At 32.6% G+C, this 27146-nt stretch overlaps 2 protein-coding genes across 2 annotated transcripts in view; both read left to right on the forward strand.

Annotated features, from left to right (window-relative positions):
- Positions 1-14822, forward strand: part of LOC126890002 (uncharacterized) — a 30428-nt gene extending 15606 nt beyond the window's left edge. Inside the window, exon 3 of the mRNA XM_050658803.1 lies at positions 14461-14822. Within this exon, the coding sequence (XP_050514760.1) occupies positions 14461-14511 (51 nt within the window). The 3' untranslated portion in view covers positions 14512-14822. The remainder of the gene's footprint in view (positions 1-14460) is intronic.
- The window catches only part of LOC114338515 (macrophage mannose receptor 1-like), a 251803-nt gene that overhangs the window by 102391 nt on the left and 122266 nt on the right, over positions 1-27146 (forward strand). The gene's annotated exons all lie outside the window — the stretch shown is intronic.

Consider the following 27146-nt stretch of genomic DNA (forward strand, 5'->3'; position numbering starts at 1 on the left):
TTGTGCAAATTAGAACCGTATACAACAAACGATTTTATGACTAGTACATGGAACTAACATATCTAAATGTACCTATATAAACTTATGTAAGTAGTGCACTTGCTAATTATTGTTTTTTACTTTTATGTATGTCATAATTTGAAACTTGTATCTTCGACTGGCTTTTTACATTTCTTTAGTTGTAAACTTTATGTATTTAAGTGTAATAAATTTTATTATTATTATTATTATTAAGCTATTAACAAATTTTTAGCTTGCTATTAATCAACTTTTTTTTCATACGCGTGATCCAGACCTATCAGTCCTTATTGGGTTTACGTAGGTCTTTCTGACGCGAATTTGTTTGTTTTTTTATTAGCTACAACTTTGTTATGAATTATTTTTTCTATAAAATTATTTTTTTTTTAAGTTATTCATGAAAAACTATTATAAAACGTGAGTTTTTTCAATGAAAAATGCAGTTTCACTCGCAAATAACTTGGAAAGTGTGAATTTTGCAAAAAAAATTTATGGAACAAAATTTACTCAGAAATAATCACTCTATCGATTTACATAGTTATTTTGATTAAAAAATTTTCATCCGCTAGACGGGATTGTTTTCACCCCTAGGATAGATTTTGACAAAGGTTATAATTACTACCTAAATCCAAATTTTCAAGGAAATCGACCTTGGTTTTCAGAATTCCACGATAAAATGGCTGTTATTTGGACTACGTTCCTTATACCCTTTCAGGTGTAGTATTTGGGTTTAGTTTAGTTACATATTCACCCATTTCTTCTATTCTTTCCTCTATTGTACTATCGTTTTCATTTTTGTTCACGTGTTTTCTGTTTAATCTTTCCCGCATCTACTATTTGATGCATCCATTTCCTCCGTCTACCTTTTTCCTTATTTGTGATATTTCGTTTTTCGTGAATTATTCTCTTTATTTTACTGGGTTACATTCTAATCATATGTCCATACCAGTTTAATTGTCTCATTATTATTTTGTTCATTATTTGTTCCTGTTGGGATATCCCCCTTATTGCCTCATTTCTTATTCTATCCCCTTTGGTCTTTCCGGCTAGAGCTCATTACTTTTATTTTATCCTACTATTATGGGTTTTCTGCAAAGTCCAATTTTCATTCGTATATACTATCGTCGGTCACAATCGTATTATATATTTTCATTTTTGTTTCTTGGGGCTATTCTTTTTTCCTCAAAACTAGCGCTAGTGCGGAGTACAGTTTGTTCGATTTTTTTGTTCTACTTATTACATCGAGGTCTATTTTTCCATTACTGGTAATTATACTTCCAAGATAATCATATGCTGAAATTATTTCCAGTCGAGTATTTTTTCGATTTCTATATTCCATTTTCTTCCTTTCCGCCGATGGCCATTATTTTAGTTTTCTCGTCATGTTTATGTCCATTTTTAATTCCTCTATTTCATCGGTCCATAAGTTTATAAGTTTTTGCACGTTTGTTGCGGAATCTGCTATAAGGACTATGTCATCCTCATACAATAATTTTTACTGGCTCTACCTTAATATTATTGTTCTTATTCGGTTGGTTCTTGTCCAGTATTTCCAATTGTGAGCGGCCGTGGGTAACGGCATAAACGCTGGCCTCATACGCCAGTAGACGTGGGTTCGATCCCTGCCAAAGACAAACCATTTTCATTTCCAATAATGACACGAGCCGTCTCACCGTGCCTCGGAGAGTACGTTAAGCCGTCGGTCCCCCTGGGCTAGTGTACATCGACACTAGTTACTTGAAACAGGATTAAAGATGTAATTGGCGCTGGAACTATCCGAAAGGATCTCCCCGGCAAAAATGCCATACGATATTATTATTATTTATTTCCAATTAATTCGTTCATGACTAACTATTATCAATAGTAACGGGCTACGACTGTCTCCATGTTTGATACCTACCTCTTTTCCAATTGAATTCTTCAGATCGTTCTGCTGATATCTGTGCATTTCCTTTTACTAGTCTGTATACAGTGCTAGTCAAATGTCCGTACCCCCCCTCGTATCTTTTGAACGGTTATACCTATAATAGTGAAATTTGGAAAGAGGAAATAGACGGACGTAAGCTTCTTAACTAGTCATGACAGGTGACGTAATAGTGACAGATGACTTTACAGCGCCACTGTGACAGATAATTTTAAATGGAACCTTATGGCAAGTGATACCGCGTTTGAACGGTATTTAAAATACCTATTCAGTCATACTAATTTTTTGGGTTTAAGTTGATTTTCATTTTGGTGAATAAATTAAATAAATATAATATTGTAGTTTCGAATTTAATTAATAAAAATTCAAATGTCCACCTATGGACTTTTTGTCAAAAAAGTTGACGTTTTTTAATTCTCTAGTAGTTTTTTCGTAAACGTCAACCTGTTTGACAAGTAATCATAGGCGGAACTTTAAACTTTTATTAATTAAATGCGGAACTACAATTTTATATTTATTTCATTTATTCATCAAAATTAGCTTAAACTCAAACAAAATTAGTATGACTGAATAGGTATTTTGAATACCTTTCAAGCGAAGTATCACCTGTCATAAGGTCCCATTTAAAATTATCGGTTACAGTGGCGCTGTAAAGTCATCTGTCACTATTACGTCACCTGTCATGCCTAGTTAAAAAGCTTACGTCCGTTTATTTCCTCCATCCAAATTTCACTATTATAGGTGTAACCGTTCAAAAGATACGAGAGGGGGTACGGACTTTTGACTAGCACTGTATAATTTCAGATATTTTTATCAGTGTAATTGGTACTTGCATGTTCTGCAGCCATTGCCATATTGTTTCTTTCTCGAGAGAGTCGAACACTGCTCTTACATCTATGAATGCCAGAATGAGCATTCCTCCGAGTCAATACTTCTTTCTTTTATATTTATAATAATGTAAATGTTATCATTTTCTCTCTTTCGAGTCTAAACGATGCCTGTTCTTCTCCCAGTTCTTTTTCTACCTCTTGTCTTAGCCTCTTCTCTACTATTTTCGTGTATATTTTAAAACGTACCGATGATAAACATATTGCTCTATACTTTTCGCAGTTGACGTATTCTCTCTTCTTGTATATTGGAACTATGAGTTTACTTTGCCAGTCTTTTGGGTTTTGCTGCTTTTCCCATGTCTCTTTGTATGTTTTTCATAACCTGCTTATCCCGTCGTCTCCCATGTACTTGACCACTTCCGGGTCCATGTCATCATCCCCTCCAGCTTTACCTGTTTTATGTTTGATACTTCCTGTATTACTTCTCTTCTACTTATTTGCTCTAATTCTTTGTTTTCGTTATCTTGATATGTTTCATTTCTATCACTTTAAAGTCTTCTAATTTATATCTAAGTCTGTAAAATTATTGCTGGATGTTATACAAACATTTTCATATCACCACAATTTTCTGAGTCATGACATGTCAAGTATGCTTAAAAAACACTAATCTAAAAGCGTTTACAACGTGGCAGGATAATCGCAAAGATATTTAATACATAAAAATTAATTTTTATATCGTTAAAACAATCGTACGGTATTAAATATTATTTTCCTGAGTAATGTCTCGGATTTTTACACACCTTTTAAATCTAATACCAAACTGTAAGATCTTTATTTTAAGCGATTAGATCATATTTGTATCTAAGTAAACGTAATAAAAGTAATAGGAAGAAAAGCAATAATTTTACAATTAATTGGTTATAGTAGGGACTGTACCTATTATACAGGATGTCCAGAAACTCTTCTAACAAACGAAGCCCGGAGATTCCTTAGATAATTTTAAGAAAATTTAACTCAATTCACCTAGTCCGAAAATGCTTCCTAAGGAGGCTAAAGCTCTCTAAGGATGGCGTATTGTAATTAGTTTTTTTAAAATAGCTCCAGAACACTTCTATTTAGAAAAACAAAAATTGGTACACCTATTTATCTTTCAGAGATAAATTCATTCCATCAATTGTCAATTTTTAGTACCGGTCATAGGCGTCCGTTTAGGGTAGGGAAACGGATATTTTATCGCATAACTTTTTTGTGTTTAACATTTTTGACACTGGATTATTAAACTATGGGGTATTTTTGTACTAAAAGGTACTCTTGCTTTAAGTCGGTAGGATACGCCAGGTTCTAGCAAAATCGATTTGAAAAATTTTGCGGTTTTTTAATTTGAAAAAAAAATATAAAAAAAACTACTTAGAAAAACGAAAACTGGTACGTTCATTTCTCTTCCAAAGATGAATCGATTTTATTATATATATTTTGTATACCTATATATATTATATATATTTGTGAATTTCTAGTATCGGCCGTAGGCGTCCGTCTTGGATAGATAAACGAAATCTCATAACTTGCTTTAATTTTTAAGCATTTTTGACAGTACAGTATTAAATTATGAGGTATTCTAGCACTAAAAGTTAATCTTGCTTGAAGTCGATAAATACACCCTTTTTTATTTTTATATTCAAATTTTTCTTAAATTCAAAATACGAAAAATTTTAAAATTGATTTTTTTTAGAAAACGGTGCATCCTACCGACTTAAGCAAGAGTACCTTTAAGTACTAGAATACCTCACAATTTAATAATATAGTGTCAAAATAGTTAAAGACAAAAAAGTTATGCGATAAAATAACCGTTTTCCTACCCAAACCGGATCCCTATGACCGATTCTAGAGATTCGCAATTGATGGAATCGATTTATCTCTGGAAGATAAAAAGGAGGACCAGTTTTTGTGTATCGAAATGGAAGCGTTCTGGAGATATAAAAAACTAATTACAAGGCGCCATCTTCAAAGAGCTCTAGCTCCCTTAGGAAACATTTTTGGATTAGGTGAATTGTGTTAAATTGTCTTAAATTAATCTTAGGAATCTTAAAATTATATACAGGGTGGTCCATTTAAAGAAATATAAGTTTGTGTCGCCCTGTCAATACGGGTAGTCCTGTATATTAGAAAATATTTTTAAATTATGATCCTATCTTTGCCCCACATTTTACCTAAACAACTTTTTTTCTTATCTCTTACGACAAACGAGTAATTGGACTTTGTCACACTAATGCCCCACCCTGTATAAGAACTAACTATAAAACCATCCTGCCTCTTTGTAAATAGACTTATATTAAGATTCTTAAAACATATGCAAAATGGCATGACTCAGAACATCATGGAATTTTTCACGAATTTTCTTACAAATCTAGGACTCCTGCCGTCTTACTAGAACCGCTTAACCTTCCTGCCGAGTACCGAAAAACTATTGATTGCATTTAAGTATTAAAACTTTTTACAGGTAGGACTCAGAAAATCACGGAATTAGGGTGAAAATTTTCCGCAGAATTTTCCAAGCGACAAGTATACTTAAACATTAGGGGACGTCATGCCAATATTTTTTTTGATCATTTTGAAATAAATATGTTTAATTTATTTAGTTCGCAGGACTTAGAAAATCATGAAAATTTCATTATTTTCCTTACATGTTTGTATACATATATACACCGTTAGCCCGTTTGCAACCCTCCTGCCCAAAAAGTTTTCTTCATAAAATCGATAGTATCCTGTCATTCTACGGATATGGCAGGACTCAGAAATTCATCGCAAAACCCTTTTTATTTTTTGGGAAAATCTAGTTTTTACAGGAAAATATCACAGGAAATTTGTGGATGTTTTCACAGATTGTAAGTACTTCTTCTACCCTTCCAGTATTGCAAAAGCCAGGACTGAGAAAATCGTGGCTGATCTTCTGTATAATATCTCCCGGTCTAAAAGTATAAAAGCTGAATTTCATGTATGTTACTTGGACTATTATCAAACGATAATATCAAAAGATAAGATATTATCTCAGTAGCCGGACAGTTTCAATGGTTTCTTCACCTTGCCGGATGCATTGTAAGTCTACTGTAGGTACAAGCGCGAGACAATGTATGTACTCTAGTGTATACGAACGAGTGAGATAGTGAGTTCCGTCTACTGCGATATTTTACTGCGCATCATCAGTCGTATTATTTATATTTACATATTATATATTACTATACAGGGTATCCCAAAAGTAGCGGGACGGTCGAATATTTCGCAAAATGAACATCCGATCGAAAAACTAAAAAATACGTGTTCAATATTTTTCAAAGTCTATCGGATGGTACTAAACACGGCCCCGCAGTCCATCTCCTGGAGGTGGGGCAAGGTAACTTTAAAATCTTAAATAGGAATCTCAGTTTCTTATTGCAGATTTGGATTGCTCATAAAAAAAATAGGGAATATTTAATCGACAATTTTTTTAGAATTGTTGATATATGGCGCTGTAATTGGAAAAATACGAATTATTACCGCTATCTATCAACAAATCTAAAAAATGTCTCGAATAAATGTTACTTACTTTTTTATGAGGTATTTAAATCTACAGAAAAGAATTTGGGTTCCTATTTAAGATTTTAAATTTACTCCCACCCCATCTCCAGGGTGTGAGGGGGCTGTCGTATTTGGTGTCATTCGATAGATTTTTGAAAACTATTGAAAACGTATTTTTTTGTTTTTCGATCGGATGTTCATTTCACGAAATACTCGACGGTCCCGCTGCTTTTGGGACACTCTGTATTATAATATATAATAAATAAATATCAATAATACGACAGATGAAGCGCAGTAAAAGATCGCAGTAGACGGAACTAACTATCTCACTCGTTCGTATACACTAGAGCAGGGGTCACCAGTTAGTTTCCTTGAGGGTCCGTTTCGAAAACCTATGACACTTCCGGGGTCCGGATTTATGCTGCCTGTGTCTGACTATTCTGATTCGGATTCTTTGTGGATTCTTGTTAAAAAATATCCCCTATAAACAAATCAGAAGGGTGCCGGGCCAAATTTTTGGACAGAAATTGTTTAATATATTTTTTAACAAATTCAAAACATCACCTTTTTTGCCCGCGAAAATATGTTTTCAGCATTTTGGGGTCGTCCTAAATAAACAAGATCTGTCATTTTATTAAAACTTGAGAGTTTTCAAGCATCGCAAATGCATATTTTCGCATTTTTCAGATTTTAAATCGCTTATAACTCAAAAATTATCAACTTTTCAGAAATATGACAAGAGACCTTTATTGTTTATAATTACCAAAAAAACTTAAAAATACATTTTTCGATGCAAAAAAGTTATTTGGAATTTGCTTAAAAAATTGTTTCACCCGGCACCCTTCTGATTTGTTTAAAGGGGACATTTTTGAACAGGAATCCGCAAAGAAATCGAGTCAGAAACATTTTTCATACGAAAGTGGCCTCACAGATGGACTAATATGGCAAGGAAAACTAATAATATCTGATTGTTTTTTGGTTACTGTATACTTTTCTGTAAGTTTTCCTGGTACAATAAATAAAATATAAATTCATTCTGTATTGTTTTGATGTTATTATCAGTATTTTTTGAAAACAGGAGTAGTGTAAATTGTTACTGAGAATATTTTAAAACTTAGGAATTTATATTTTGAATTCTAATGAAGTTTTTATACATCTTCAATTTTAAAGAAAGGAAACTAAGGAATTTAAAATAAATAATCATTGTACAAAACGCTAATTAACATGTTATCTTTTCTACATTAGTTTCAATGCAAGGTGTTTGTTGCAAACTTATTAAGAGGAAACAGTAGCGATCAACAGGTAGCAAAAACGCGTTCCAAGATTGCGGCTGTAATTTTGAATATTTTTTCGAGATATTTGGCACACATATTCGTAATATAATAAAGAATTACGGTACAGAGCCCAATTTGAAAAATATATTAATATGTGGAAATTACTCTGTAATTAAATGCAATATTAAAAAAACGAGCCTGTACCGCCATTAAGAAGAACAAAAAAATACACTTTCTTCAAATAAGCTTTTTTATCCGATGCCTAGATTTTGTGTCATTTTGGAACTACTTAAATTTTTTATTTCACTAGTAGTTCCAAAATGACGCAAAATCTAGGCATCGGATAAAAAAGTTTATTTGAAGAAAGTGTATTTTTTTGTTCTTCTTAATGGCGGTACAGGCTCGTTTTTTAATATTGTTTTTAATTACAGAGTAATTTCCACATATTAATATATTTTTCAAATTGGGCTCTGTACCGCCATTCTTTATTATATTACGAATAAGTGTGCCAAATATCTCGAAAAAATATTCAAAATTACAGCCGCAATCTTGGAACGCGTTTTCGCCACCTGTTGATCGGTACTGTTTCACCTTAAATCTGAAAATTATTTTAATTAAATGCATATCTGAAAAGTACTCCTACTTAACATATAGTAGAGAGGAAATGAATATAAAAAATGCACATGACAATTTTATATTACAGTTTACTTAATTTCAAAATTAATGATCAGTAAGTATAACAGTAAGGGGGAAAACTGTTTACAAAATTAAATTATCAGAGAGAAAAATGGCATTTTTTTATGTACAACCTCTCTGAAGTTTGGAGTGAGTTTAGTGCAACTGAGTCTCATTAGGGGGTTGAGATATGCGTCTGTTAAGTGAGATCTCTACCGATTTTTAATAAAGTTCATTATTGATAAAGAAGCTTCGCACACATAAGTTGAACCAAACATAGTACATAATTTCATGGCCAAACATTTTCAAAATTGCCAAACACTATGTATATTCTGAATTTATTGACGGTCCGCACAAAACTAGCTCACGGTCCGGATGCGGACCGCGGTCCGCTAATTGGTTACCCCTGCTCTAGTGTATACGAACGAGTGAGATAGTGAGATCCGTCTACTGCGATCTTTTACTGCGCATCATCAGTCGTATTATTTATATTTACATATTATATATTACTATACAGGGTGTCCCAAAAGGAGCGGGACGGTCGAATATTTTGCAAAATGAACATCAGATCAAAAAACTAAAAAATACATGTTCAGTATTTTTCAAAAGTCTATCGGATGGTACTAAACATGGCCCCGCAGTCCATCTCCTGGAGGTGGGGCGGGGGTAACTTTAAAATATTAAATAGGAATCCCCGTTTCTTATTGCAGATTTGGATTGCTCATAACAAATAGGGAATATTTATTCGACAAATTTTTTAGAATTGTTGATAGATGGCGCTGTAATTGGAAAAATACGAATTATTACCGCTATCTATCCACAACTCTAAAAAATGTCTCGAATAAATGTTATTTACTTTTTTATGAGGTATTTAAATCTACAATAAAAAATGTGGGTTCCTATTTAAGATTTTAAATTTACCCCCGCCACATCTCCAGGGTGTGAGGGGGTGTCGTATTTGGTGTCATTCGATAGATTTTTGAAAAATATTGAAAACGTATTTCTTAGTTTTTCGATCGGATGTTCATTTCACGAAATATTCGACGGTCCCGCTGCTTTAGGGACACTCTGTATAATAATATATAATAAATAAATATCAATAATACACTATCTCACTCGTTCGTATACACTAGTCACTAGAGTACCTACATATACTCCAGGGAAATAAGGCAAAAATATACCATGTTCGGGACACTTGAGCAGCCAGGTTGAAAATGGGTTTTTTGTGTACTATATACCTAATACATTATACATACAAAAATGCCCGTCACATTTCGGACGAGAAATTTAGTTATTAACAAATAAGTGTCAAAAATGGCAGTTTTTTCGTTTAAATCGCTACGGGTAAAAATAGGGTAATTAAATATCTTATTTATACTGTTATTCTTTTAGTAGATGAGCCAAGGTTTAAAACGGCAGTTTCTGAATTTCGGTTCGATCATTTGTTGCTTCAGAAATTGCAAAATAAGACTAAAATTTCGAAAATAAAAAATTTGCTATAACTTTTGTGAAAATGACCTTAAGACATTCATATTGCACAAAAAGTTGAGACAACAGTCCGTATAATGCACAAAAAATTTTAGATAATTCGTCAATTAGTTTAAATTTTATTCAATTTGTTTATCCCAATGAGCCTTTTCTTCGTAATATTGTTGTTCAGAAAATAAAAATGTAATAGCAATTATGTGAAAACCACATGAAAGAAGAAAAGTCATGTTTTTAGAGTATTTTAAAAAAATCATTAAAAAGTCATTTTTATCATTCCGAAAACATTTTACTAAAGTAGGGTCATTTTTAGTTCAAAAACAATTTGAATATCTTTGTTAATATTGACTGTAGATTAATACTACTTTGGGATTTGAAAAGTTGGTATTTTTATACGAATTTAGAAAAAAACACTTTTTGCCTAGGTTAATTACAGTCAAAGTTAGCCACTTTTTTTATTTAATTGACAGCTACTTTGTTTATAACAATTAAGCAACCCAACTAGCGCCATTTCGAAGCTGAAGGTATATAGTTGATGTGTAAAAGTTTGAGTCAACTTTAAACTTTAACAGAGTAGTTAATAAAGCTTTAAAAATAACGTTCTAACGAAATCGATTTGTGGTCGGTAGAAATGAATTATTAAAATCCGTGCACTCAAAAAATGAAACTGATTATTCAAACATATGCTGCGATTAATATCTCCAGAGCTTGTTGATGGATTTTGTTCATAATTTTTTTAAATTGTATGTACTCTTGTAGAGTACGTTATGTACGTAAATCCCCACCTAACATTTCACAATGTTAGGGGGAGTTTCCCTTATCACGCAGGGATATGAAAAATAGATTACGACTGATTCTAAGACCTACCGAATATAAATAAATAATTTCATAAAAATCGCTCAAGCGGTCTCGGAGGAGTATGACAACTAACACTGTGACGAGAATTTTATAGTAGTAAATATACAGTGAGCACGTAAAAGTTGGAATTAATTCATTTTCTCAAAAATGGACGATTTTGGAAAAAATCCCGAAACAGGTCAATTTTTATTTTTAAATTACGACTTTTTGGCATATACATCATACTAGTGAGGTCACCCATCTGGGCGTGATGACGTCATCGATAATTTTTTTAAAAGAGAATAGGGGTCGTCTGATAGCTCATTTGAAAGGTAATTTAATTCTCTATTCAGTAGTATAAATATTAATATAATTATTTATACAGGGCGCCCAAAAAATTTTTTTTAATTAAATTTATTGACATAAAAAGAATAATGTATGTAATTTATTTAATTCAAAATACATTTTACTGCTCTCAAAAAAAAACAGAAAAAAATGTTTATTTGAAAAATAATCATCGCTTTTCGCTTAAATTTAATGTTCAAACTGTCAAGAGGCAGGTGGGTGGCTGCATTAATATGTAATTTAAGCAAAAAACAATACTTATTTGTTAAATAAACATTTTTTTGATTTCTGAGAGCAGTAAAATGTATTTTGAATTAAATAAATTACAAACATTCTTCTTTTTATGTCAACAAATTTAAATCACAAAATTTTTTTTTGGACCCCCTGTATAAATAATTATGATAATGTTTATACTACTGAAGAATTATAGAGGATTGAATTACCTTTCAAATGAGCTATCACACGACCCCTATTCTTATTTAAAAAAATTATCGATGACGTCATCACGCCCAGGTGGGTGACGTCACTAGTATGATATATATATATATATATATATATATATATATATATATATATATATATATATATATATATATATGCCAAAAAGTCGTAATTTAAAAATAAAAATTGACCTGTCTCTGGATTTTTTTCCAAAATCGTCCATTCTCGGGAAAATTAATTTATTCCAACCTTTACGTGCTCACTGTATAGATGGGTATTAACAAATAGGGGTTGGTGATGGAAAAGTGTACATTAAGGGTTGTATGTATTTTTTAATCCTACATCATATAAAATTTAGATAGACAATTTTGTCCAAAAAAATTTAAAAAAATGTCAGGGGGGCAACCCCCTTATAACTTATGGGTATGAAAAATACACACACCGGCAAAATTAGCCGAACACCTTAAAAATGGGACATGTTTGATGTCACGAATTTCCTAAACCAGTAGTCCGATTTGAGTGATTCTTTTAGTATGTGATAGCCTTATTATTTAAGAATATCGCTGTAATAATATTGTTGCTAGACAGCTAAATATCATTTTATACCGGGTGTAACAATAATACTGTGTTTTTTTTTTAAGGTTTGGAACACCCTGTGGAATATTCTAGCATATATAAAGTATTGAAATTAAAACTCAATTATAGCCTTAGGCTTTCTTAACATTTTCTTTTTTTATTCATTTGCTTATATTGGAAAATAAAAAAGTTATGGGCTTTAACAACTAGCCATGAACACCTAGATTTTTATCTAAATCATTGCTCTATAAATGTTGGTAAGCTTTAGAGTGAGCTTCAATTTCATTGAGATTTAAAGTTTCCAAATGATGTCCAAAATGGGAATAAATTGATTCATATGCAGAAAACCTCTGACATAAAGAGATAATGAAGTGATCTATAATAGCGATAAAATTTTTAGTCATAAATTTCTCTGTTTTCATATCTTTCGAAATTGTCACGCCTTGTATAAATTATTTAAGTGATCTAAGTGCTGCCACACTCCTGAATTATGGTCATAGGGTCAGTATTTGGATCTTAGAGAATAAGACTTGTGCTCTTTGTCCTCTCAAGACCCTCTCTCTTTCCAGTAAACACATTTGATTATAGGTACAAACCATTTGCAACGCTTATAATACGAGTTTTAAACTATTTTAAACCGTCTTCTGAAAAACAATAATATTTCTGCCACGGTCTGTTACTGTCGCTTAAAGACGCAGCTTCTAAACATTCGATTAACAGGTAAGGTGTATATAATAACATAAGGTGTATCTATATGTATCTAGAGGAGGTGAAAAATAACTACATTGCAGTTCTTCTGAGAAATCCAAAAATACTATAGCAGCAGGACATCACTCACTGTAACTTTTGTTAATAAATTTAGAGAGTGCTTCGCACTACAGGCCACTGTATCGACTGCATTAAGGTGTAGGTACTTTAGACATTTCGTGATCCATTAGCCTACTATATCTGCATGTTTCCAATCACAAAATCCACTCTGGCTAAAATGTGTACGAACAGTAGATAATAATTTACAAACGAAGCAACACACTCCTCCGGTGGAAGGTGAAAAACATAAACATGAACAATGTATTATATCACCCTTATACACTCCTTCCTTTTAAACATACTTGTCATACATTGTCGAGTTCCTCTATCTCCTGCCAATATTTGTTTAAATGAACACCTCTTACGTTTTTGGTTTTGTGGGGGCCCCCGGAATGTGGGGAGCCTACCCCCCTTAAATCCGGCCCTGTATATAGTACCCAAAAACCCATTTGCAACCTGGCTGCTCAAGTGTCCCGACAAAAACTTTATTTCCCTGGAGTAATATTATTGTCTCGCGCTCGTACCTACAGTGGATTTTCATTGCATTGGAAAAGACTGTAAGACTTGTACACACTTCTAAATAGGTCAAAACGGCAAACAGGTGTATGTTTTCAAAAAACTTTTGATAGTGTGTAAAAATTTTTTATTATCAGCTAAGTACTTTCAACACATAACGTGCCATCATCAGAGCTTCGTCCTCTTATAAAACCTTCATAGAAGAGCAATTGCTAAACGACACAATAAAAAACATGGATACTGGGCAAAAGCCACAGATATAGGGTATAATAACCTTTTAAGGTGAATAAAATCACATCTAAATTCTTTTATTAATTAATAAGACAACATGGCTGAGTCAAAACATTTTGAGCCCACGTGAACAGCAGATCAGCTGAGGAAGACTAACTAAAAAACTAAGTAAAAAAGGGTTATTATACCTTATATCTGTGGCTTTTGCCCAGTATCCATGTTTTTTATTGTGTCGTTTAGCAATTGCTCCTCTATGAAGATTTTATAAGAGGACGAAGCTCTGATGATGGCACGTTATGTGTTGAAAGTACTTAGCTGATAATAAAATATTTTTTACACACTATCAAAAGTTTTTTGAAAACGTACACCTGTTTGCCGTTTTGACCGATTTTAATTGCGCCCGGCAAGGTGAAGAAACTATTGAAACTGTCCGGCTACTGATATTATCTTTTGATAGTAGTCCAAGTAACATATACATATAAAATTCAGCTTTTATACTATAAGGAAAGTAATATCTTTTACACACCTTCGCTACCTGTTACCTGCTAAAGTCACCACGATCCAAGGTCCGTACTCACTGATCGTGTTTACCTGTGTTGGGTACATACGCAGAGAAACTTTCAGCTTTTGTAAAATGTGGAATGCCTGGCGGCCACGGGCTCTTGGGCTATTATTTTTTTTTAACCGATATTTTTAAAAATTATTTACACAGAAAAGTATTATTGTTTTAACAATTAATGGACAATTAGCGGCTAAATCTGTGAGTAGAACTTTTTAGTTCAACATATTTATAAACTATCAAAAAAGGTTTTAGAAAAATATAAGATTGTTTGATTTTTTTTGAAACAATGCATGTATTCGATCAACATTGACTCCCTCCCTATATGATATTTTCTGAAATTATTTGTTTTTCTATTCTAGGCGTGAATTTAATTTAAATATTTTTTAGGTGCTAAAAACAGTCTATTCAATAGTGGCCGTAGCAGTAAAATTTAAATAAATATAAATAACCCAATAAATGATCGTTTTGGAGTGTAATTTCCAGGGGCAACTCCGAATTGCATGAAAATTTAGATTTAGGTCCTACTTACCCTTCACTTCACAGTTGAATTTGTGCCGTTGGTTGCTTTTACTTGGGGGGTGACCGGAAATGGATAAACTGACTTATTTTAAGTACCTTTTGTTCTATAAAGTTTTTTACGTAAGTCAATACTTTTCGAGTTATTCGCGATTTAAAACGTTGATTTTTCGACAAAAAAATTACGTTTTCAGACCGTTTTTCCCAAATGACTAAAAAAGTAAATATTTTATCGAAAAAATATTTTTAGCAAAAGTGTAGCCTATAAAAAAACGAAAAAAATGTTGTACCAGTAAAGTCTACAAATTGAGTAGAAGCAAAGTTGTAGCTCATGAAAAATATGTTCTTATTCGTCTAATTCCAAATCGAATAATTCAACGCCAAATCACCAAAGAAAGAAGCCTTTTTCAGAAAAAACCTTATTAACATTTTTAAAGTATCGAAAAAACCTTATTATTTGTTTTTTACAAAAGTTTACAGCATCAAAAATAAACGTTGGCCCCTTTTTTTGGTAAAAAAAATCGTGAAAATCTCCCTCTATTTAGCACCCTAAATGAAATTAATCGTTTTGCTTTACCATCTGTTTTAACTGTATGTGTATTGTTTATATGATCTGTAAGTTTGATTGGTTTGAGGTGCTTATTTTTGAAAACTTTTGGTTTATAGTAAAAAAAAAATTTCTAAAAATTTTTGAAAAATTTCACTTTTTCAAAATAACTTAAATAGTATTAGTAATAAGAAAAATCTTAAAGAGTAAAAAAATGTAGGTTTTACTATTATAAATATGCTAGTTTCATTTTGTTCCTCCGTAAGACAAAAATTGGTTAAGATATGACTGTTCAAAATTTGCATACACTCGTGATTAGTGACCCATTCAAACTTTCTCAATTATAACCCTTTCAAAAATAAACACTTTAAACCGGTGAGACTGACAGATTATATAAAAAAAGGTAGGTAGGTAAATTGTTTGTAAAGCGGTAGCGACTAATTTCATTTGGGGAGCTAAACACGGCGAGATTTTCATGATTTTTTACAAAAAAAAAGAGGGCCAACTTTATTTTGAGCGTAACTTGCTTACTTTTAATGCTAAAACTTTTGTTAAAAATTAAAACAAAGCTTTTTATAAACACATTAAAACAGTTTAAATGGGTTTTTCCCGAAAAGTGCTTAATTTTTCGGTGATTTCACCTTGGAATATTCGAATTGGAATTAGACGAATAAGAACGTATTTTTCATGAGCTACAACTTTGTTGTTATTTGATTGATAGACTTTACTGATACACCATTTTTTGGGTTTTTTATAAGCTACACTTTTGCTAAGAATATTTTTTTCTATAAAATATTTACTTTTTGAGTTATTTGTGAAAAACCGTCTGAAAACGTAGTTTTTTTGTCGAAAAATCAACATTTTCAATGGCAAATAACTCGAAAAGTATTGACTTACGTAAAAAACTCTATAGAACAAAAGTTGCTTAAAATCAGTCAATTTATCTATTTCCGGTCTTATCTTGAACGTATGTTTTTTCACCCCCGAGAAGGGGTGACTGTCACCCCCAAGTAAAAGCAACCAACGGCACAATTTCAACTTTGAAGTGGAGGGTAAGTAGAACCTAAATCCAAATTTTCATGCAATTCGGAGTTGCCCCTAAAAATTACACGGTATCGCCGAATTTACCGTTAAGTTACTGGGCTAAAAATTATTAGCGTCAGAAACATACAACCTAAGATACATTTTTGTGGTGCACCAAATAATTGATATTCAGATTAGGAGGCTTTCTTCAAAACACAATCGCTACACAACAGCAAAATAATTTAAAAGATTTACACATATTAAGCAAATATAGATTTTGTTCAAATGAATATCTTGTTTTATTTGGCAGTCCAGTCGAACCTGCTTATTAGAGTACCGGTTATAGGAATATCCCGGTTAAAAGAAAATTTGAGGTCCCGAAACCGGTATTCTAATAAACCACCATTTACGAAGCCAGTTTCAGATCCAATATAGAATAATTATTATTAGAGTCTATATTTTCCAATAGTGGTGGTTCCAATACGTGGGTTTAAACCAGAGGACTAATCTTCCATAAAAAAATGTCGCGAATTGGTAATACTTTTATCATATTAACCCAACATTTTGACACCATATACCGTTCGTCTAACCAAGTTTCATCTCAATAATAAATTATTTTTCCTTCTGTTCGGAACCTTCTTCTTAGATATTCTCTTCCCCAATAAACAATATAATCTTTGTCAAGAAGTAATGCTCTGTTGTGAAATTTTTCCGACGAAATACTTATTTCTTTAAGACACTTCCACAATTTTGTTCGCTCAAAACCCTGTAGTTCGTCTTGTTCGGTAATAATTAGAGCTCTGGAAATATGCAAAATGCATATTATTAAGTGCATATTTGCATATTTTGGATAAATTGTACAAGTGCAAAATAATGATGAAAGACTGATAATTAACGGTAAAACATTAGAACAAATTTAGAACATCAACTTTCTTGGTACAATAGTTAATCACACAAAGGATTATTTTAAAGAAATCAAAGTTCGAATTGAGAAAGCATGAACAAACTTCATTAAAATGAGAAAGGTACTTTGTGCAAGAGAACTGAAATTAGACTTTAGAGTTAGTCTGGAAAGGTGTTATATTTTCTTGACTTTGATTTACGTGATAGAAGCATGAACACGTAACGCGTTGACTACTAGAAAGTTGGAAGCATTTGAACTGTGGGTGTATAGAAGAATCCTGAAGATATCATGGACCGAGCATGTAACAAACAACGAAGTCATGAGAAGAGTAAACAGAAGATTGGAAATATTGAAAACCATCAAGACACGAAAGTTGCAATGCCTGGGGCATTTTATGCGTAATGAGAGATCAGTGGCGGCTCGTGGCCTTAGAGACAGGGTCGGCAAGGTCTTTTTGTCTGCTCATATAGGCATACCATCTAATTAAAAGGCTTGAATCATCATAGGAGATTTTTTTGTTTGGTTTACTTGACATGCTCTTTTTCATGGTGTTTTGACAATATGTTTTGATTCTGTTGAGACAAGAGAAATCCCGTTTATTTAAAGCAGAAGTTGGTGGTAATAAGAGAATTGATGATCAGTTTGTTGTAATGAATTGTAGTACTTACTATATAAAATTACACATATTTTGTAACTTATCTAACTTTCTGAAAATATTTGGATCAGCGTAATTTTTAAGTAATTTGTAATAATAAATATCTTGAAAGTTCTTTGGCGAAGGTAACTTTTAAATTTTGAATCCTCAAAGAGGTCAAAAACTTGCAAATCTTCTAAATTCGAAAAACGAGTATCTATTTGCATAATACATAGTAGGTATCCAAAATTTCAAAATATACTCGTTTTTCGAGATATGTATCATGCATGTGACTTTTTTGGGGTGACATATTACTGGGGTGACACATTTTGTGAATGCGGACAAATAGGAAGTATAACTCATATATTACTTGAATGCCCAATTAACAAAACAAATCAATTTGACCTGTATCAGGAACTTGTTAATATAGGAAGTCCAACCCCCATTTCAATACAAAATCTCCTATTTAATATTAATGACCAAACCTTAAGAAAAATCAATCATTAACAATACTTCAAATTAAAATATAAAATAGTTTTTTTTAATACAAAACCACCTCAACCGCGCAGGGACATTAGTGGATATGACAATATAAAAATATTACATTAACTAGGGTTATACAATTTAATGTCTTTTGAATATGTTAAATCTTGTGAAATATCAAGCGAACCCAAAACGTCACTGCGTATATATTAATAACTACTATCATTATGAAAATCTTTGAGATTTTGCACCAGTTTTCTTATTCTATCTTTGAAATAAATAATGTTAGTTAACTGATTTTGAACAACAATGAATATCGAATCGGTTTGGGCAAACACTTTCTTAAAAATATTTAAAAGAGTATTAAACGAGTAATCATTTAAGAAAGTTTTCAAACCGATTGCTTCACGGATCAAGATATCACATCACAACTTTCAAAATCGTCGCCTTCGATAATAAATTTAAAAAACTTCTAAAGGCTGTACACGAAAATCTGCTACAGTGGAAACTAACCGAGTTTTAAAATTTCATCGCGTCTGATAAACTGTTTGCATTTTTTTCGAAACAAATTTTTCTAAAACAGTAGTCCGCTTGGGCGAGCTAAAAAGGCAAGAAAAGACGATATTCTTTATTTTTTTACACGTATCCTGCAAAACTAAATTCATTCTATTCCCATACACAGTGAACAAATAAAGCTTGTGGTGCAATAGTTTTACCTTTTGCCTGGAGACCCAAGTTTGCCTTTTACCTTTTGCCTTGATGCCCCAGTTTGCCCTACCAATTTATTTTTGATATCAAAAAATTTTAATCTTTTCTTTAAAACACCAAAAACATATTCTGCCTTATAGCTTTTACTCACGTCTGTAAAACCTTAAAACCTCTCATAAATATTACCACGTAACGCGTATCGGACAACAATTGATAATTATTGTAAATGACATGATAATCAGAAGTTTCATCTACTTCTAGCAAAAAGAAAATGGTTTTCTGAATCTCAGATCCAATAACGTTGTTCAAAATGTAACTAATTAATTATATTAGTTCATTATGTACTGTTTTAGACATGCCGCTAAATATCTTAGAATCAGAAAGTACATTATAAAATCCAAATCGTATTTCTTAAACAATTTTTTTAGTTTTCTATAATTTTATGATATAATGATTATACGATATTATATATCTATAAATAAATGATAATTCCTGACAACTTAAAAAAATTACAATATCAATTAAACGACGTAAAACGGCGTGATTTTTTTTACAATTTCTGCCGATGCTTCCAAATGAAACCGGCAGATTTAAATATGCTGTACCTGCCGCTTAATGCCTGCGGAGAAATATATGTTTGGTTGCTCATCGGCTTGTATTTTTCGTTGAGTTTTACGTGTAAATCGTCAAGCTACGGAGGAGCTGGGGCCGGCTAGCCGAACAGTCAGACGAATGGCTCGGATCATTCAGTGTTTGAAAAGTCTCTTTATGCGCAGGGATCACTTAACGCTCGGATTGGTCGATTCCTTTTAAAAACCATGAATAAAATTTAGTCGGTATTATCTGACAGTTTATTTTATTTCACAGATACAAAAAATGACATAAATTATAATTAAATTGAATATTAAAAAAATTTATAATATCTATAAACGTGTGGGTCGGCACTGCCGACCCTGCCGACCCTGACCGGCCGCCACTGTGAGAGATACAACATACTTGAATTAATTATACAAGGGAAAATCCAGGGCAAGAAAAGTGTAGGAAGGAGAAGAATATCATGGTTGCCTAACTTGAGAGAATGTTATGGATGCACATCAACCGAACTATTCAGAGCAGCAGCATCAGAAGCCATAACGAGCAAAGAAGATCAGAATAGTCATGATGATTGCCAACCTCCGTTGCGGAGATGGCACGTAAAGAAGAAGGATATGGTTTATGGAGGATTATAATTTACGTTAGAGAATTCGTTCTATCAAGATGAGGAGAACGATGTATAAAATTTTGACAGCATCTCCCAGTTTTATGGTTTTTAGCATAAACGTTTACTAATATTAAGTAAAACAACTTTTGACCGGTTAGATTTAAAACAATATACAAAAAAATTAGTCCAGTCGGGTTAGACGAATAACAGGCCTAACCTTGCATTAGGAGCTGCTCCAAATTTTATTTTTCTAATCTTTAGGGAGGGTCAATATTAGTATAAATTTAAAATCTCGACTAAATTCCACTCTTGCGTTAGCCGCCATCTTGATTTTAAACTAGAACGGTTTTTGCTCAATATCTCCGCCATTTTCAATTTTTTGACAAAAAGTGTACAAACTGAAATTGTTGAAAATACGATTTTCTATAATTTCATTTATTATAATTTTTTTCGTGCGGTCGATATTTTCCGAGTTATGAGGGGAAAATAGTGACAGTTGGAGCATAATTATTGAATTATTGAATTATGTCGTTTATTATTAGTTTTACAACAAATATGTACCAGTACAAAAATGAAGAGAATCAAATTCTACACAATTTTGATCTCTTTAATTTTTTGCCAAAATTAATATTTAAGGTAGTACGTATGCGGTAATGGCGCGAGCGTAAGACCGGATTGATTTTATAGCAATGGTTTTTGTTCCATATCTACGCCATTTTCAACTAAAATTGTTCAAAATATAATTTCCTACAATTTATTTTTAACAATTTTTTTCATGCCGTTGATATTTTCTGAGTTACATGGAAAAATAGTAAAAAGTGGTGGGGGGAGCATAATTATTGAATTGAATTTTGTATCCGAGCTGCCCCAAATTTTATAATTATATCCTTTAGGAGAGATCAATAGTAGTGTAAATTTAATATCTCGACTGAATTCCGCGGTTGCATTAGCCGCCATATTGACTTTAAATGAGAACTGTTGTTGCTTAATATCTCCGCCATTTTCAACTTTTCGACATAAATGGTTGGAAAGAAAATTGCTGGAAATGCAATTTCCTACAATTTCTTTGGCACAATTTTTTTATACGATCAATATTCTCCGAGTTAAGGGGGAAAATAATGGAAGCGGAGGGGAAGCATAGTTTTTGAATTGTCTTATTTATTATTAAATTTACGGTATAATTGTACATAAACAAAAATAAAGAGAATTATATTTTATACAATTTTTGAAACTTCCAATGAAACATCAACCAAACTAAGTATATAAAAGACATAAAAAACATTATATACATTAAGTTCACTTAATTTTATTAACTAGCGGGTTTTATTGATTGAATTTGTCTGTCAATATTTTAAGTTTTATATCAGCTAATATATCGTGATGTTCCAACAATTTTTTTTTTAATTTTGGACCCTGTTGGGGGGAATTTTCCCATTTCCCCTTCTTGTAGACCCGCTACTGGTTTTCTCGAAAAATTGTAGTAAATCGTAATTGCAACAATTTCAGTTCTTACACTTTTTGTCGAAAAGTTGAAAATGGCGGAGATATTGAACAAAAACAATTGCTACAAAATCAATCAGGTCTTAGGCTCGCACTTTTACCACATACGTACTACCTTAAATATTGATTTTATCAAAAAAATGAACGGCATAAAAATTGTACAAAATTTAATTCTCTTCATTTTTGTATAGGTAAATATTTGTTCTAAAACTAATAATAAACGAGATTATTCAATAATTCAATAATTATGCTACAACTGTCACTATTTTCCACTCATAACTCGGAAAATATTGACCGCACGAAAAAAAATATAATAAACGAGATTATAGAAAATCGCATTTTCAACAATTTCAGTTTCTACACTTTTTGTCAATAAATTGAAAATGGCGGAGATATTGAGCAAAAACCGTTCTCGTTTAAAATCAAGATGGCGGCTAACGCAACGGTGGAATTCAGTCGAGATTTTAAATTTATACTAATATTGACCCTCCCTAAAGATTAGAGAAATAAAATTTGGGGCAGCTCCTAATGCAAGGTCAAATGCTATCCCGACTGGGCTAAATACTTAATTCAAAACATATTGCTAATCTAAGAATGGAAACAGTTTACCACAAATGCCGTAATGAATTTTCAAAATAATTATCCACATATTAGTTTTTATTAAAAGAAATTAACTGTATTTTAATTAAATTTCTTAATTATTTTGTTGTCTGTTGAATAAAATAGGAATAATTAATAATATTTTCCTTGCAAGAAGATAATTAGTTTGTTTTATTCCGGTCTTTATTCTAGAAGGTTTAAATATTAATCTCTTTATTATCAGTAGTAATTGGTCGTGTAATTTGCCATGAGGTAAAATATACATATATATAAATTTCGAAGTTTAAGAAAACTTAAAACAAAAATAAAATGTGCCGTTGGTGGGTTAGTTCGTTGCTCCTTATTTTTCCCTTGGTTCTTGGAGGTATGATATATTTAACTTTTTTATTATTTTTTTTTATTTAATACATTTATATTATATTAATTGCAAAATGGAATATCATCATCATCATGACATAGTATAAAGAGGGATCCCTCATTATACTGTGAACTTACTTATTTACTTAGTCCTAATGTAGTCTCCATGCTTTCCGATCTTCCTTTAGGTTACTTGCACTTTCCAATGTCAATCCCTTCTTCTCGACTTCTTTCCTGATTTCATCTACCCACATAACTCTTGGTCTTCCTCTTTTGTTTTTCCCCTGCACTCTCGTTTCGAACACTCGTTGTGTTAGCCTCTCGTTCGACATTCTACACACGTGCCCGAACTATCTAAGTTGTCCCTCCACTATTTTTTCATTGATTGGTTCTAGTTTTAGGTTTTGTCTAATTGTTTCGTTTCGTATTTTGTCTGTTCTCTTTCTGTTTGCTATTTTCCTCAGGAACCTCATTTCCATAGCATTGACTCTGGCTTTTTGTCTCCCCATCAATGTCCATGTCTCGCTGCTATACATGATTTTTGGTCTAACTACTGATTTAACGACTGCCGTTTTTACTTTTTCCGGTATCTCTTTTTTACCCAAAAATGTTGTTTTCATAGTGTTAAATAAGCTTCCTGTTCGTCCCATTTTCTCGTTTATTTCCATGTCTTGTTTACCATTTGATTTGATTATTACTCCTATGTATTTAAAATATTCCACTTGCTCTAGTTGTTTCCCGTCTAATTCTATTGCGTGTATCTTCCTCGTATTTGAAATTACCATTTTTTTTTGCTTTCTCTGTATTATGTTTTCATATTTATGTTTGATAGTCCTTCTTCTAGGATTTCAAGACTGTTCTGTAAGTCTTCTCTGTTTTCTGCTAACAACACCATGTCGTCTGCAAATAGTAGCTCCGATAGTTGAGTCCGTTTCATTTGCCAGTATCCTAATGTTAGTTTTCTCATTCTTCTCTTGGCTTTCTTTATCGATTTATCCAGTACCATTGAGAATAGCAGTGGACTCAGCACGCATCCCTGTTTGACGCCTTGAATTGTAGTAAATTCTCTGGATTCCTTGTTATTGGTTCTTACTGTATTTGTATTATTTTTGTACATATCCTTTAATTACTTCTATTATGTGTCTGACGACTCACCTTTCTTTTGGTGTCTTCCATACGTCCTTTCTTCGGATTCTGTCAAACGCCATTTCCAGGTCAATAAAGCACATATGTATCTCTCTATTCTTCTTGATTACCTTCTCACTTACTTGTCTTAATGTGAATATTAGGTCTTGCATGCTTCTGTCCTTCCTGAATCCACACTGTGTGTCTTCCATAGTTGTTTCTATTTGGGCTTTTATTCTTGCCTCTATTATTCTTGTGATTCTATACTCTGATCATGGCATCTAAACTCCTAGCGGAGTGATCAGAGCCTATTTTACTTCAGATCAGGCCCGAGGCACTACACAATTTTCGGGCCCCTAAGTATGATTTAATTATAATAATAATAACTCTTTTAAATAAACTACTTATTTAATAGAAATATAGTTGAACCAGAAATTAAAATTTTTTTAACAATATTGTGTGTCGCATTTAATAGGTCTGGATCCCGCGTATGAAAAAAAGCTGATTAATAGCAAGCTGAAAATTTGTTAATAGCTTAAGGGTGTCTAGTCGGAAAAATTTTGATATATGCGAACACTGGAACGGGGGCAGTTTTAATTGTGGAACAGGTTAAAAATTTGGAACGGTCAGACCACGAAAACGGCACATTTATTTTGTCCGACAGAACAGACTTAAACTCTGCGAACAGAGGTTAATCTCTCATGCTAAAATCAGACTGCTATTTATCACCTGTCATAATTCCTGTCATTTGACATATTCTACATGTTCCACTCATTAAAACGACCATTTGGTGATAAATAGCAGTCTGATTTTTGCATGAGAGTTTAATCTCTGTTCGGAGAGTTTTAGTCTGTTCTGTCGGACAAAATACATGTGCCATTTTCGTGGTCTGACCGTTCCAAATTTTTAACCTGTTCCACAATTAAAACTTCCCCTGTTCCAGTGTTCCCATATATCAAAGTTTGTCCGACTAGATACCCTTTAGCTATTAACAAATTTTCAGCTTGCTATTAATCAACTTTTTTTCATACGCGTGATCCAGACCTATAAGATGATTTTTTCTATATCTCGGCTATCAAAATAAATACAGATTTGAAGTTTTTCACAGTCATATAGGTTGCAGGTTTACATTTTTTAAGATACTCAACAGAAATTTAATTTTTTCACGGCCTACTGCGAAGCCACAAACAGGGTATATTTTCTATATTTTGCTTCGCGTTAGAGATATCGGAAAAAATTTAAAAAAGTGCTTCCAAATCTTATTCTAACCCCGAATATGAAATTGCGTGATTAAATTCGCACTTTTAGTTTTTTCAGTATTTGTAGTCAGGATTCTAAAATTCGTCTGTCCTGAGATGCATATCGGGCCAGCCAGTTTTAAGATTTAGGATCCTGACTACAAATAATGAAAAAACTAATAATGTTAATTTTTTCATGAAACTTGGTATGTGGGGTTAGAATAATATTTGGAATATCTTTTTCAATAACTTTTTCCGATATCTCTAACGCGAAGCAAAATATCGAAAATTTGCCCTGTTTGTGGAGTCGCAGTAGGCTGCGTTTAAAATGTAAATTTTAGCTGAGTATCTTAGGACAAAAATTTAATGGTTGCTATTATTCGTTGAAGAACGTTTCTCCAATGTTCCTTTTCTTCTAAATAACTTTTTTTCCATTAAGGTTACAATTTGTCCTGCTGTACTAATTCCCTTGACTAGGTATAATCCGTCCGCTATAACTTTTCCCATGCGGTACGATTCATTTTCAATCAAATTAAGTCAAAACATAAACTGAAACGAAAGTCGATGTGTATATACATTTTATATACTGTATACTATATACTACACACATCGGCGTACGTCTCACTTTCTGTTTTGACTTAATTTGATTGAAAATGAATTGTACCGCATGGGAAAAGTTATAGCGGACGGACTATATTTACCAATATTGATGAAGGATGTTGTTCAGATCACTCATATTGCGTAACTCTCCTATTGATATTTTTCCAGTCATTATACCCATCGAAAGTTAGAAAAACAATTATTTTCGTGGAAATCAGTTTAACAAACATAACAATAAACACGGCGACATTTAGGACTCTACACTAAACACTAGCGAATATTTTCCCCATTATCTTTCATTTTATAAAAAATTGCACTTTGCAAATGTCTGGTTTTATTATTATCCAGTTGTGTAACACATTCTCTAATTTTACCAATATATTGATTCGGTCGATTATTTATAAGATATTATTGAAATTCCATATTTAAATGTTCTGGCCAATCCCCTATATCGCTAGGCAAATAGTTATTGACATTGTCGTTTTCTATAGGAGGTGACGGAGATGTACTTGTGATAGGTGAAGTCGCTTAAAAATCAACAGTGGAGTCATCATTTATCATTTCCTGTTCATAAAATGAAAGAATTTTGAAAATTTATTTTGTTATTGCAATAAAGAAATTTTTTGGTGATCTTTCTGGGCCCCATTAAAATGCGGGCCCGAGCCAGGTGCCTCACGGGCCTAGTGGTAAAATAGGCCCTGGGAGTGATTGCCGCCCTCTTGGGCTCTTCCGATTTATTTGTCGCGGTGAATCAGTCAAGTCAGCATTATCATTTTGGTTTTACAAGGCAAGACACGTTATGACGACCGCGTTTAGGCTATTTCGCCTGTTCACGGAATGGGGTCAGTAGACTTTTTTGGGAATGGGGTACGTAGAAGAAACTCATAGTTCGTTTCGACATCTACAAAGCAAACCCCGGCCGTACCGCGCCCCCACAAGACGAGCTTTTTTTCTTCGGTTTTTTTTGTTTTATTTTTCAGTGTCGGTGTCAAGCCTGGAACGAAGACCCAAGCTCAGGTACAGGTACAAACTGTTTTTTTCAGATTTTGGCCTTTTTTGTATTTTGATAAACGCGTGGAGGTTAGCTGTGGCTAGGTCCTCTCCTAGGTATAGGTATCATTATGCAATGAAGGTAGGAAACCACAGAAAACTACCGTCCCCCTCTCCTGTGTGGTTTGAATCGGCTCTGGGGGAGTATACGTGAGAGAGCTCAGTTCTTTTTTGCTATGCATGTATTTGTGTGGTGAATTATAGTAGGGGAGCAAGGTATGCTAAATTTGCAGTCACTCGAGCGTTATGGGGACCTATTAGATTGTGATTATTAGGTCCTAAAATTAAAAAAAGTTAAGTAAAATTTTCCATTTTAGCGGGCGCTTGCCATTTTTTAATTTAATTTTCCATTTCCAACAATCGTTTTTTTCGATTTTAGCGCTATTTATCCATAATTCGAAAAAATGTCTCGAATAAAAGTTGCTTATTTTTACGTAGAGAATCCAAATCTCTAATAAAAATTTGGGGTCCCATTTAAGATTTTAAAGTAACCCCCCACCCAGCCTCCGTGGGGGTCGTGATTGGTACCATTCGATAGATATTTCAAAAACATTTTAACGTGTATTTGCAAATTTTCGATCTAATGT

The sequence above is a fragment of the Diabrotica virgifera genome, chromosome 8, assembly GCF_917563875.1.
Source record: "Diabrotica virgifera virgifera chromosome 8, PGI_DIABVI_V3a".
NCBI classification, from domain to species: Eukaryota; Metazoa; Arthropoda; class Insecta; order Coleoptera; family Chrysomelidae; genus Diabrotica; species Diabrotica virgifera.